Here is a 14,596-nt window from a genome sequence, read left to right on the forward strand (position 1 = left end):
GATCAACTTTGTATTAATTTTGTTCATCAAAATAAAGTCCAGCATTAATATACTTTTTTTCCAAATACCAATGAACAAATTTTTATCAAAGGTGTAACTAAACAGGAAAAAAATTTTTTAAGTGTATAATTTTCATATAGTTTATGTATTACTGTGAAATTAAGCTATAATTTTATTTGTTTTATTTTAAAGTTATGTGATATCTTAATTTTAAGAACTGTCTTGCTTTAGCCCTTTTCATAAGTGTTTGCAGAGGTGCCTGGGGGCTCAGTCAGTTAAGCATCTGCCTTCAGCTCAGGTCATGATCCCAGAGTACTGGGATCGAGCCCCAAGTCAGGGTCCCTGCTCAGAAGTGAGCCTATTTCTCCCTCTCCCCCTTGCTTGTGCGCTCTCTCACTATCTCTGTCTCTGTTTCTGTCTCTCTCTCTCTGTCTCTCAAATAAAGTATTTTGAAAAAAAATAGATGTTTCCAGAACATACTGCAAGAACAAAAGTGGCGTGAGTGGCAGTAAAGGTGAAAAACCACTGCTTCACATCATCTTACATTGCTTTCCATGTCTCTTAATGATTCCTTCTAAAATCTTTTGGACTCCTATCCTAATTTATCTCATAATTGGTTATAAAACATAAGCATGGTAAGAAAGTAGACCTTAAAAGTCCTCATCACACACAAAAAAAATTTTAACTATGGATAGGGATGGATGTTAATTAGACATTATGGTGATCGTTTTGCAATATATACAAATATAGAATCATTACTTTGTGTACCCAAAATTAAGATAATATTATATGGCAATTATACCTCAATAAAAAACCATAATGTTCATCATCACGACATTCAAATTCAAGAGTGGACATAGAGAAATTTTAGTTTAGTATGACAAATAAGATGTAATTCCCAGTCCACAGACGAGTTCAACAGCCAAGGAGACCAGGGTGGGTGAAAAAAATATATATATACAAGAGGCATCTAAGTGCACAGGTGCTCAGAGGAAAAAGAGGACAACTAACATTTGACTCTAGAAAACATCTGGAGCTTTAGAGCTCCAGAAAACTTCATACTGGAAGTGAATCTTCAGTAGAAATTAGGACAATTTGAGATCTAGTATTTGAGAATGCATGGTTAGCCACTCACTGGGAAGGAAAGAGAAGAGGATGCAGAGCTGCTTTATTGAAGCACATTTCTCTGCAGCTCCAGAGAGAGGCTCAAAATTCTCGTGTTGGACTAATTATTATAAAAAAGTTATGCAATCGGTGGGTAATTGCAGAAGGATTGAAAAACAGGAGTCACTCTGGACTAATTAAAATATGTTCTTGTTTGTGTGTTGGATGCCTTCACACTTGTGGAAATTGCCAATATGCTCAAAGTGTTGAGAAAAAGAAGAGAATGTTGATCCCAGCAGGATCACAAATCATGAAACCCTAAATTAATTAATCGAAGTATTTACTCAGAATTTTTATTGTTCCAGGCTTATACTTCATATTCAATAAGTATTCACTGAACTCTTGAAATGTATGAAATACTATGCTAAAGGTTGTGTGTAGGTTCCACACAGGGGACAGTGGGAGAAGAGACAAAGATTGGTGGAGACCAGACCAAGGATGCCCTTAAATGCCAGGTGAGAGACTGGAGAACTATGGAGTGTTTTTTAGCAAACAAGTGACATGATCAAAATTGTGCTTTTGGGGAATTATCTTGGTGCAAAATTAAAGAATTGACCATAAAATAAAGACATGAGGTGCCTGGGTGGCTCAGTCAGTTAAGCATCTGCCTCTGGCTCAGGTCATGATCCCGGGGTCCTGGGATGGAGACCCCACCCCAACTGGGCTTCCTGCTCAGCCAGGAGTCTTCTCCTCCCTCTTCCTCTATTACTCCACCCTGCTCATGCTCGCTCTCTCTCAATATTTAGGGGAAAAAAAGAAAGAAGGAAAAAATAAAATTAAGATATAAAACCAGGGAAATTGACCCAGAGGCTACTATAACGTCACAGAGACAAGGAAGATTTGAACAAAATGGTAAGAGCAGAAATGTAATGGAAGGGATGGATAGAAGAGAAATGACATGTGTCATTCCCTCAGCTTACTCCTACAGGTGGGAATAGAAGATTAGAATATACTAAATAACACAAAATAATAAAGGTCATAATCAAGTGCTACATTGAGCAGTGTAAAATAAAGTCTACTGCTGTTGAGATGGAGGTCACTGAGAGCATGGAGTAGCATGAATAAAAAACTCAGAAATGTGGGGCACCTGAGTGCCTCAGGGATTGAGCATCTGCCTGTGGCTCAGGTCATGATCCTGGGGTCCTGGGATTGAGCTCTGCATCAGGCTCCCTGCAGGGAGCCTGCTTCTCCCTCTGCCTGTGTCTCTGCCTCTTTCTGTGTGTCTCTCATGAATAAATAAATAAATATCTGAAAAAAACCTCAGATATGTGAGATGTGCATGTGTTCCAGGATAGGAGAATAGCATGTGAGTTGCCTCAGAGGCAGAATGAGCATGGTCTTAAGTATGGCTCAAACAAGCTCATCACAGGAGAGGACACAATCTGTAGAGAGGAAAACAAGGCTGTTTAATGAAGACAAAAGGAGTGTCCAATGGAGCCCTTATTTAGAGGGGTGTCGTATGCAAAAAAGAGCTTGGATGACACAGCAAACTTTTGTAGGAAACCAGATATTAATTGATGCCAATGGAAATAGGGGAGACATAAATATGAAAGAACAAAAGGACTTGGAGACCAAATACAAGGGATGAAATGCAAGAATAAGTCCAAAATGATGACAAGAGTTTTAGAATGAGTGGTTGGGTCACTTAGACTTCAATGAGTTGCTGCATGTTAGTTACCAATTAGGTAGGAGAGAATCAATTGCTCAGTGTGACACCGAAAGAAAAACAAGAGTCAACTTATATTCATGTATTTCTCAACCTTTTCACACATAAAATAGTGTATTAATACAGCACAGTAAGGTAAAGTAAAAGAAAATTAAGGGCAACTACATGAAACTTGGAAAAAATTAATTATATTTTTACAGTATGTAAGTATGAAGACAAATCAAATTTTAGGGGAGTACCTTAAATATAAAACTTCCAGATAAAATCTATTCCATTTTTTAATGGAAAACTCGAGCTTACCCTCATAAATATGATTTTGTACATACAATTAAAATTAAAAATTTTGATCTCTCTAACTTTGTGATAGCTACCATTGGAAAAAAATCTTTGCACAAGTAGCTGATAAAAATCTAAAATCATTGCTTTGCAATCACTGAAAATACAACAACCCTTGAAATTACACTGAAAGAATCCAACAACTCTGCTTTCATTGACCAAAGCAATGTTTAAATTTCTCATGATAATTGGATGTTTTTAAATCCAATTAAAATTTCATATCAGAAGTTTCGAAACAAAAACCTTGCTCTTATTTCCAAAATGTGCATGTGTTTTTAGGGCACTTGCACCCCATAAAAGAGACATTACTCACCTATGGACAAAACAGTTATAAAACAGACACATATTAGTCACTGCTTTTATCTGTACCCACGAGGAAGCTGCTGGGTCTCTCCACCCTCTTACCCTCCAACACACCTGGGGCTGTGCCCCATGCCCCTTGGGCAGTAACATGTTCTGCAGCTGTTTGGATGGTATGTCCAATGGGTTTCCAGATGGCAGGGCTCCTTCTTGGCTATGTTCAGTGCACTGGGGTGGAGCAGCAGTTTCTGGGGCTGCTCCTCTGTTCCTTGGACTTGTAGCCCTTTGGACTTGCTGTCATATGATGCTCTACCCAAGCGGAATTCTTTAGTACTCAAGCAACTGCACTAAAGGTCTTGCACAGACTCTGCCACAACCCTGAAGAGGTAAATATTTGGTGGGGCAGTTGTAACCCATTCTTAACACATTAGTATGTCACTGCACACCCACAGCAAAACTCTGCAATGCAACTTTTTTTTGGTTCCTTCTGTCGCTGCTATGGGATTTCTCAGGAGAGTTGCTACTCTCACAGAAAAGGCATGTTCCTGTGGAATGGGGCTCAGTAGAAGCATGCAAGTCAACTTTTACCTTGGCCTCATAGGGAATCACGGGGGACCATGGTAGGCAAAAGTCATTGATAGTAGGAAAATGTAAAACTCAATTTAAAATTATCTTCTGCCAGAGAATACTGTTAGGTGTCAGATTTTTTTTAAGGTCTTAAGTTCATCCTTTAGAGGGTAAGTGTCCTGTGATCCTTTTGTATTCATTTGGGGGTGTTTGGTTGCAGCCATCAAAAGTGGATTCTGGCTAAATTTATGAGATAAGGGACAGCAGAAGAGGGAGAGAGAGAGAAAGAGAGATGGAGATGAGAATTTATTTGAAAGGATATGGGAATTTGCAAAGAAACAAAAAAAGAGGAAAATCAGACTTCTGAAGGGAAAAGAACAGGTCAGTTTTGAGAACCGAAGGAGCAGTATTCGTCGGTGTTCTCTCTGCACCTGCCATGAATCGATACCAGGAGTTTTCCATCTCCATATCACTCCCTTCAAAATTCAAATTCCTGGGGAACTGATTCCATTCATTCTTGCTTGGCTTGCCATCCTCACTCCCTCAGTTGGCCTGGAAAGGACTGAAAACCTTCGCTACAGCTTTGACTACAGGAGTGGACAGTTCATCATGAAAATTCAAGTCACCCTCACAAGAAGGAACAATGGGTCTTAGACACATAAAAACAACAGATGTTCATTTTATCAATCTAACTCCATTTGTAGGTGAAGAAACTGAGTTCCTGAGGTAAAGTGTTCTCCTCGGTCAATGACGAGGCTAGAATTAGAACATTGCTTTTCCATCTGCTAGGACTTTGCTCATTTCACTATTCTTTCTCCTTCACACATTCAGTTCTCTTAAACCTCTCTCTTCCAGAAAAGTGAAATAAAATCTTACATTGCCTCCTCAAACTGCTGGGAAGTGGGCTGATGTCTGAGATACAGATTACTAAATTAAATATACTTTTTTCAACCTTAAAGATAAATGTCAGACAAGTATTCCAAGGATGTGTAGTTGCCAGAAAGCTGAAAAAGAGTTTGTATTTGGCTGTGAGCACCTAAAACCAACACACAGGAAATCCACTTCTTCCTTATCTCAGGAGTCTGACAGTTTTAACGATCACGTCAAATGCATTTTCAGGCATATTTTTTCCAGGTTATTTGTGTTGTGAAGTACTCTGTCTTGGGAAATGTCAGAGTGCTGTGTTTTCCGTGGGTGCTGGTTTTCATTTGAATGCACTGGAACAGGATTTCCACTGGAAAATATTCAAGTTCTGGGAGGCACAGTAAATTGTTTTTAATGCCGCTATTATCATGAGAAGCTGCAACTAGCAAACCTGAAGCAACATTCAATGCCTAAGTTCTGCCCTTGGCCCAAACGTGGATGTGCATGATGAGTGTGGGATGGAGCATTTTTAATTTCAGGAATGTCCTCTAGTAGCCTCAATGCTGGAAGTGGCTCAGAGGTCAACCCTTCCCAAAGCTTTCCTTGACCACCACGCTTAAGAAGTTTCTCCATAGTAATTATAACTTCAGCCTAATTGTTTGCTTAGTAGCGTACATCACAAGAGGTAATTATATCTTTGTTACAAGAGACAGTGTGTGTAGCCCTTAAGGTCACAGAGCTTGGAGGGGCACCTGGGTGGCTCAGTCGGTTGGGTATCTGACTCTTGATTTCCACTCATGTATTGATCTTGTGGTCATGAGTTCAAGCTTATTAGGCTCCACCTTGGGCATGAGCCTACTAAAAAAATAAGTAACTCACAGAGCTTGGAGTAATCTACTAGGTTCAAAATCTCAGCTAATTGCAGTTGTTGCCCTCGTGTACAATAACTCAGGTCTTGTAACCAAAAAATGTAACCCAATAGTGTGCAGTTCTTAAAGATGTTGTACGATTTAAATGAGGTAACGGGTGCAAAGCATTTTTAACTGTGACTTGTCTGTAGTGAGTATCACGTAAGTGCTTCCTATTGTTATGATTGATTTATTGTCCTGCATCTCCCCCGTCCACCTGCATTGACTCTGATTTCTGTGAGAGTAGGAACCATATCTATTATTTTATTCAATGGGTATACGGTAAGAAATGTGTCTCCCACATAGTGGGGGGGGGCAATCAATATTTGTAGATTGAATGGATGGACAGATGAATAGATGGACCAATTTGATAACATCTCAAGTGCTTTCACATATACTGTCACATTTGAGTTCCCAAGGGCTGCTGTCAGATGGCACCAATACATCTCTCATTTTATGTGTTAAGGAACTGAAACTTGCTTTCAAGAGTGACTTGCTTGAGAGCAGATTTCAAATATAAATCCTGAGCTTGAACTCTGATCTCTGACTCCAAATCTCATTTTCTTCTGGTTCAATCTTTTATTTCTTAATGTTTTCCACCTCTGAATCTCATCTACAAGATTATTCTATAAAAGAGGGAAGTAATTTGCCCCTGTTCATTGCATTCTTTTGAACATCAAAAGTTAAAGTAGGTAAAATATATATCACACTATTACGCCAATGTAAAATTATTGTGTTTAGTATTTGGAAGATTGCAAAAGGTAGCTGGATTGTTTTGTGAAGTGATGTTAGAGGAGAAAGAAAATATTTTAAAACAAATAGAAAAGAAAAGAGAATCTGGTTAAGGGAAGGATAAAGGATTCACAATAGAAATTGGATTCGAATTCTTAAGCATTTCTTGATCCCGGACCATGTGGTCAGGTCACGCTGGTCAGACTACCTAGAGAGAAAAGGAAAGTACCTTTCTAAGGCTTCAATAATTTCTTGAATTATTGAAGGTGGTCAGCATGCATCTTTGATACTTTACCACATGTTTTCAGCTCTTGGCTAATGACATTAGGGTGCTACAGTTTTAGCCTTCTCCCTTTTATATAGAAAAGCTGAGATGATAAATTCAGAAATCTCCTAACTTATTTTTTTTTTTTTTACTGCTCCCAGAAATTGAAAATTCTGTTGAGGTACTAAGAAAGTTGAAAAAAAGAAATGCACACAAAAGAACTTTGGCAGTAGTGAGAAGGATATTTGCAGATTAATAGCATGATGATTGATAAACAGAATCAACTAACAATTATTGAACATTTGGTATGTGGAAGAAAATACATTCCGTGGTTTTATATGCATTGTTTATTTCTTTCCACCTATACCTCCATCACTTAATTTAATTGATTCATTCACTTCTTCCACAAATATTTACTGAATGCCTATTTGCCAGGCACAATTCCAGTTACTACATAAGACTTGCTGACCTTTTAGAGCTTATATTCTAGTGGGAGATAAAGTCAATAAGAGTCAATGAAAAATTAGCCAATAAATACTTGATAAACTATCAGATAGTGACAAGTTCTATGAAGAAAAAGAAAATAATACATAAGGATAAAGAGTAATGGAGGCCTGAAGTGATTATTGCTATTTAGGTGGAGCGAATGGTCCTGAAGAGTTTAAATTTGGGCAAAGGTATGAATTAAGTAAGAGGTTAAGCCATGCAGTGTTGATGGAAGAGCATTCCTGGGCAAAGAAACGGTAAGTGCTAAGTCCCTGAGGTAGTACAAAGCTAGACTGGGATTTCCAGATCATTAAGGAACAGACCAACATACATGAGGCCCATGACTCGGGGAGACCCTTGGGGGAGGGCTTAAGGAAAACGTGGGGAGGTTAGATTTTCTCTTGAATGTGACAGGGAGCTCTTGGAGGTTTCAGGAAGAGAAGTAACACACTTGGATTTACTTTTTACAAGTTCATTCTGGCTCCTGTCTAGGAAATGGCTTGTAGGTTAGGGGCCTTGCTTGAGTGGAAACCGGTAGAAGAGTCCAGAGGAGGCTATTGTGCCAATCCCGGAAAGAGGCGATGGCGGTTGTGAAAAATGAGGGATGGGAGCAAGTAGTCAGCTGTGGAAGGTAACCTAGTTCTCTTCTGATTACTTCCACTCTCTGAGTGAAATGAGTTGATGTCATTAGCTGAGAATGACAAGATCTGAAGGAAAAGAAAGCGTGAGTTGGTGCCCAGGGTGAGAAAGTGAACAGACTATGGAAAAATACTAGGGCGGTGGGGTTTTGGGGCCTGTTTGAAGTTTGTGGTCATCAGTGTAATGTGAGACAACACCACAGGGCTGTGTGTTTTTCTCTGCCCACCTTCAATTGTTCTGGCGAGGGCAGAGAATTGGCTTTAACTGGGGGCTGGGCTTTTGCCTGCTTAGTGCGGTGCGTGGGGAGGTGGAAATGAAGGTTTGTATAGCTGGGCTCTGGAACCCAAGAAAATGAGGGCACAAGGAGGTAGTGCCAGTGAAATGTGGACATTGGCAGATCAGATTGTCTCCGTGCTGCCAAAGACCTACTGGAGTGTACTGTGGACTGCATCTCTGTGTCCCCTCGAAATTCTTATGCTGAAACCCTAACCCCCCGAGTCACGGTGTTTGGAGGTGGGGGCATTTGAGAGGTGACTTGTTTAGATGAGGTCACCAGGGGATTGAAATTGGAGTGGGAATGTTGGCATTGGTGGTCAGATGCTTAAAAGAGACTTTAAAGATTTTTTTTGGGGGGGGCAGGCCATCGTGGAAGTGCGAATCTTTATTAGTACAATACAGTGTTTTATATTTGCTGGGTGTTTTTCCTCCTCTGTGTCACCGGGCCCTCTGGGTTGTCACAAGGGTCCCAAAGTGGAGGCCAGCCAAGCTCACTGCCAATGAGGTGAAGGACTCATTTTAGATGGTTGCTGTCTGCAGAGGTGCCTCCGGTTAGTTAAGGCGGCGATGCTGGCTTTGCTGTGGAGGTGACACGAGGGGGTCGGAACATGCCCTGGCCTTGGGGCTCGGTGGGAAGGGGTGCACGTGGGCCTCCCCAGGCGGGTGCAGGAAGGAGTCCGCAGGGGCCCGGGGGGCCTCCGGGCCTCAGAGGGGGCGGTCCTCCTTGGGGAGCCCCCGCCCGCCGCACGCTCCCTCTCCCTCGGGGCCTGCTCCGGCTCGGAGGCCAGTCCGCCGCGGGGTCGCCGGCTCGGGGCTGCCGCGGGGGCCGGGTCTGCTCCCGGCAGGCGGTAGGTGAGCGCCTGCCGAGCCCCGGAGCCCCCGGAGGCCCGGGGGGGGGGGCGCTCCCCAGCCTCTCCGCTGCGGCATCCAGGGCTGCGCCCCCCTTCCCGGGTCTCGCCTGACGTCAGGCTCTCCGCGGCGCGGGCGGGCGGGCGGGGCGGGAGGGGCGCCGGGGCCGCAGCGGCGCTCGCAGGGGCAGAGCGGGGGGCACCTGCGGGCGCGGGGAGGCGCGGGGCTGCCGCAAGGAGGGGCGGGGCGCGGGGGGCGGCGCGGGGGCGCGGGGCGGGGCGGGGCGGGGCGGGCGGCGCCCGCGGGGCCCGTGACATCAGCGGCGCCGGGCGCCTGCGGCTGGAGGAGGCGGCTCGCCGCGCTGCGCACCTGCCGGGAGCTCGCCGCTCGCGCCGCGGCCGGGATGTCGGCGAAGGAGAGGCCAAAGGGCAAAGTGATCAAGGACAGCGTGACCCTCCTGCCCTGCTTCTACTTCGTGGAGGTGAGTTGGGCCGGCTCCGGGGCGCCACGGCTACGCGGGTCCTGCGCGGCCGGGGGCGGTCGCTGGGTACTCCGGAGCCCCCCCCCCGCCAGCGCGCCCGCGAGCGGCGGTCCCCAGAGCGGGTGCCCCAGGGCGGGTGTCCCCAGGCGGGTGTCCCAGGGCGGGGGTCCCAGGGCGGGTGTACCCAGGGCGGGTGTCCCAGGGCGGGTGTCCCAGAGCGGGTGTCCCAGGGCGGGGGCCCCAGGGCGGGTGTCCCAGGGCGGGTGTCCCCAGGGCGGGTGCCCCAGGGCGGGTGTCCCAGGGCGGGTGCCCCAGGGGCGGCCTGCGGGCGGAGGTACCTGTGTGAGTGAGCGTGCGCCGCGGCCCGCAGCGGCCAGGATGCCCGCGCTCGGGGCTTGCGCTTGCAGCCTCCCGGATGGAGAACTCTGAGCTTTCGGTGAGAATCCAACTGCACCCGGCCGTGCTCGGGGTGTACGAGGTCTGGGGACGTCTAGAGAGCGCTGGGATTACTGATGGCTCTGTTTAAAAACAGCAACACATCCCCCCGATTATAATGACTGGGGTGCTCCCATCTACTCCTAATATTGGGTCTGCGTCTCTAGTCTATTGGCCCTTTTCCATGGCTAACAAAAATTGTACATATACATGGGAACTTATATATATGTAGGGATGTATATATGGACGTATAATATTTTTAAAAATATGTGACCCTCATCTGCTTTTGCATGATCTGTACATGTGCTTTTATTTGGGGCTGAGCAGTCTTACTGATAAGCAACTAACAGGCAGATGTAGTCATAATGACCCTCTAACTTACCAAAATGCAGTGTTGAAGAAAGGAACGATTTATGGGAGGGTTATAAAGATTGACAGGTACAGTGATTCCATGCACTGTGGTCCATTGCATTAGGAAGACATTTTTTAAGCAAGAGGTTTATGAAGTCATAGGTAGAAAAGAGATGCATTGGATAGGTTTTGGGAAATTAGATGGTTTTAGTCATAAAATTATGTTCTGTATTTAAAGCCCGGATTGCAATAAGGAATATAGGACTGTTGCTGAATTATAAACGTCCTTCATTGGTTGTCTTTTCAGACAAATATGGAGGTTTAGCACTTCCAAGTACATATACTAGATTGTGTATTTGATGATTGTGAGGCTTATCTATATTGAGGGATAGCCACTGCCTTGAAACTTAGGGGAAGGGACGTTGTCAGATTGTTCTGGTAGAGAATAGTATATTTGCAAATTCCTCTTAGGTGTCCGAGATTTGAAAAATGGTTTCAGCTTAAGAAAGATGTATGTGACTTGCATAAGTCTCAGAAAAATGATGAGTGACTCCTTCATCCATGACCCATAGGGGGAAAACAAGAAAAAAAACATAGAGACATGCTGTTTATTTAAAGTAATTAATGGATTCATTTATTTTTGCCCTTTTTCACAAGGGATTTTGAGGCCATGGTTTAGATAATTTTGTTGAAAGATAATAGAGAGTTGTCTCCAGAAAGATGTGGGCAGCAGAAGATTCTGTGATGAAAAGGGAAAATAAATAGAAAGAAAATGGAATACCTGACTTTAAGCTACATCATGTCAGGCCACTTGTCGCATTGTGCTAAGCCACTGTGGTTTTATACTAAAGCACTTTCATCCATCTCTGGACCCCTTATGTGTTCTAGGAGAAATCAGTTCATTTCTGGGTTCCACCTTCAGGATGGAGCACACCTGAGGTCAGCTAGAAGCTGACCACATATGCACTGCAGTTGTATGGCTTCAAGGAAAATACTCTTACGAAAGAGGATGCAAACCAGGGAATTAAGGACTTGCCTTTAAGGAGTCTTTTGAAGTACCTTCCACAGGGTACATGTCCCTTAATCTAAAATTTTATAAGTTAAAATACCTCATAATGCATTTGAAACGTATCTCTAGGAACAAGCATTTCACAAATGTCACTTCTTTTCCATGAGTGGAAATAGCCCCAAATCATTACATTCCCACTGACCTATTCAGAGACCCTTTACAAATTCCTTAGCAGGGCAAGCTCTCAAATAATTACTTGAAGACTATGCGTGGAGTTTGAGCATTAATGACATTATATCTTGGGGGTAACAGATTTCAAAGTGAGAGCCACAAAAATTGGATTGCAAATTATCTCCCTGAAACTTCAATGTGTGATGAACAACTAAAGAACCTCTAGACAATTGGAGGAGACAATTAGTATACCAATTATTTAAGGAGTTGACAGGATGCACTACCAAGCTTCTTTGGAATGACTCATTTTGAAGCCAGTGAGAATCAACTTTATATCTCCTTTGGAGGATGAATACATAGGAATTAACATGTCACTAAAACGCTCTGGAATAATGACACTTTGTTTTACAACATCGTTTCCCAAGACCTTAGTAATTAAATGGAAAAGTGAAACATGAGTGAATCCTCCATCACAGATCAGTCCAAAGCACCTATCCCAAGCCTTTCTCTGTTACTTCAGATAATAATTAAGCCACCTCTCCCCAATTTCCAGAGGTGTTTTGGGTTCCAGAGCATTCCTGAAATTGACCTATTTTAGTGGACAGGCATGGAGAGAGTAACCAACTGAGAGCTAGTAACAGTTTGTACAGTCATAATGGTGACCATTTATGAAGCACTTACTAGGTACTAATAAAGGAAGCCAAGTGCTTTACCTGCACCATCGCATTCAGTTTTCAGAGGTTCTCATTAAGAAAGATGCCATTGCCATTATCATCTATGTTTTAGAGAACAAGAAACAGAAACTCATGGAAGTTGAACAACTTGCCCAGGTTTACAAAGCAAGGTCAGAGGTAGAGCTGGCTGTTGATTCAGAGCATGTGCTCCTAACCACTGCCCCCAACTGTCTCTCTCAACACGCTGAAAGAATATTCACACAGACAAAGTTACTGCCTATGGTCTCCCACTGGTAAACATAGGAGTATGTAGTTTGAAGTAAGGGTACATGGACCAAGGTAACAGTTTTGCCTGATAACAGACCATCTTCCTCAGCTGAGTTCTTCTTTCACAGGATGCTGCTAGGCACAAAAGGTTGCTGGAGAGTGTCCACTCCCCATACTGACTGACTCACTAGTTAGGGGCCAGAGTCCCCCCCCAACAAGTCCCCATGGCCAGGTACAGAGAAAGAGTGGAGACCCCAGCATCTTGTGCAGAATGTCAAGAGTATGGAGATTAATTACATCCCTGGGGACACTGGGTTGAATTGCTCAGCCACTAAAACCAACTAATCTTGTCACAGTTCACCAATGTTAAGCAAACATTAAATTAATAGATAGAATTAATTTTTCTTACATCTTTGGTTTATGCTGCCAACTGTCTGCTGATGAAGGCTGATGGGTGACAGTAATTAAATATATTAATATTACATGGTGATTTAAAAAACACCATGATGATTTCCAGCACAGTACCTCGCTTTTTGAACAAGTTTGTTAATTTGGTTTTGCATTGTTCAACTTGAAAGGAGCTCTCAAAAAAGCATATCCAAGGCCTTATCAAGTTGAACAGAAAAGCAGGTTAAAAAGGAATGTTCCACGGAAGAAAAGGTTTCTTTTGCCTTTAAAGTTGCAAAGCACTCTCCAACTGATGGTTGTATCACTTACAGTGGCAATTGCAACCAGCAGCACTCATAGATTAGTAAAAGGTCTTTCAAGCTTAATCACCCAATATTACATTTGATAATGCTGATTTTCTGGGTACCTAATGCATTTCCTTCATACAAGGCATCATAATGGTTGTACCTGTGCTCAGACTCACCATTTGGTTCTCATTAGTCATCCTGCTCAAGAATATGAGTTCACATCAATTCAGTATGTAATATAAACAAATGACAAATACCTTTGAAGCCAAAAAGACTCTTAATAAATAAATAGGAAAGAGATTCTTTTCATTTAAATGTTCTATTTTATGACATACATTTTTATTACTAATTTAATGGATTTTTTAAATGGAAGTAGAAGAGCTGTATTTGGCCAATAAGCAAGGATACTTTTACAGGATCACAGAGACAGATAGTTTGGAATTTTTGTTTTTTGCGCGCGCGCACACACACACATATAGGCACTCCACATATAGGCAGGCACAAACAGAGGTCAAGTGAGAGTACATCTATCTCCATTAAGCATAAAATAGCAGTATCAGAAGCAGTACAGAATCAGAATATTTTAAACACAACAAACTTGAAATCATACAGGAAGTTTTCACTAGTGTGAATGTTGTACTCAACAGTGGTTATATTTCAGGATTTTGTTAATTCAGGCTAATTACTATGGGGTTGGAAACCAGACAGTGTGTTAAGGAGTAAAAGCCATTGTTTCTCAGTTGCCGTTCTACCTGGAGAAGTTCCAACAGCCTTTGTTTGAGCACAGATACTCTAGTTAGGTCAATCTAAACACCATGCCCAGACATTCTGGTGTCCTGATAAAATGTTAATCTGATTTTTTTTCCTTCCTGCTGGAAAGTGTCCGCAGATTCTTAATTGTAGCAAACCTTAATTCACAAGACTTCTGTTCTAGCTCATGATCTATATGAAAATTATATAACTCATTTGATCTTCTTGCTGGGAAATATAGCTAGCTTATTTCCTTCTATATAAACTTTGGCATCAGTAAGAAGTACAAAATCACATTTCTGCATTGCACATACCAAAATAGTAACTGTAGGCTTTTCCCTTTTCTGGGTGGCATAGAGAAATAGTCTGCTCAAAGAAGTCCTGCAAACCCTGCCAACAGAGATGAGCTGACAAATTTTTCCTCTTTTAGAGTCACAATGCACAAAGTTCTTTGATGAAAAACAAGAAGGAAATAGAGATTAGATGCCTAAGTTTTAGAGAGACTAAATGAGGACATTTCCACAAATACAAAGTATTGATAAATATGCAGAACCTGCTATTAGGAAATTCTGTGCTCTTCCTAGGCACCATCACCATCCTACTGTGTCTCCACGGCCAAGTCACTCGTAATGTCCTTTGGCCCACTTTTCTCTAATAGGAAAAAGAGAAAACATTTGGCTTCTACCAACCTCAAAGGAGATTAAGAATAAT

General features: G+C 42.7%; 1 protein-coding gene across 1 annotated transcript in view; it reads left to right on the top strand.

Moving 5' to 3' along the window:
* Nucleotides 1-9,407: 9,407 nt before the first annotated feature.
* The window catches only part of PLPPR4 (phospholipid phosphatase related 4), a 41,790-nt gene continuing 36,601 nt past the window's right edge, over nt 9,408-14,596 (top strand). Inside the window, exon 1 of the mRNA XM_055339308.1 lies at nt 9,408-9,533. Within this exon, the coding sequence (XP_055195283.1) occupies nt 9,456-9,533 (78 nt within the window). The 5' untranslated portion in view covers nt 9,408-9,455. The remainder of the gene's footprint in view (nt 9,534-14,596) is intronic.

This window comes from Nyctereutes procyonoides, unplaced genomic scaffold (genome assembly GCF_905146905.1).
Source record: "Nyctereutes procyonoides isolate TBG_1078 unplaced genomic scaffold, NYPRO_anot_genome, whole genome shotgun sequence".
In the NCBI taxonomy this organism is placed as follows: domain Eukaryota; kingdom Metazoa; phylum Chordata; class Mammalia; order Carnivora; family Canidae; genus Nyctereutes; species Nyctereutes procyonoides.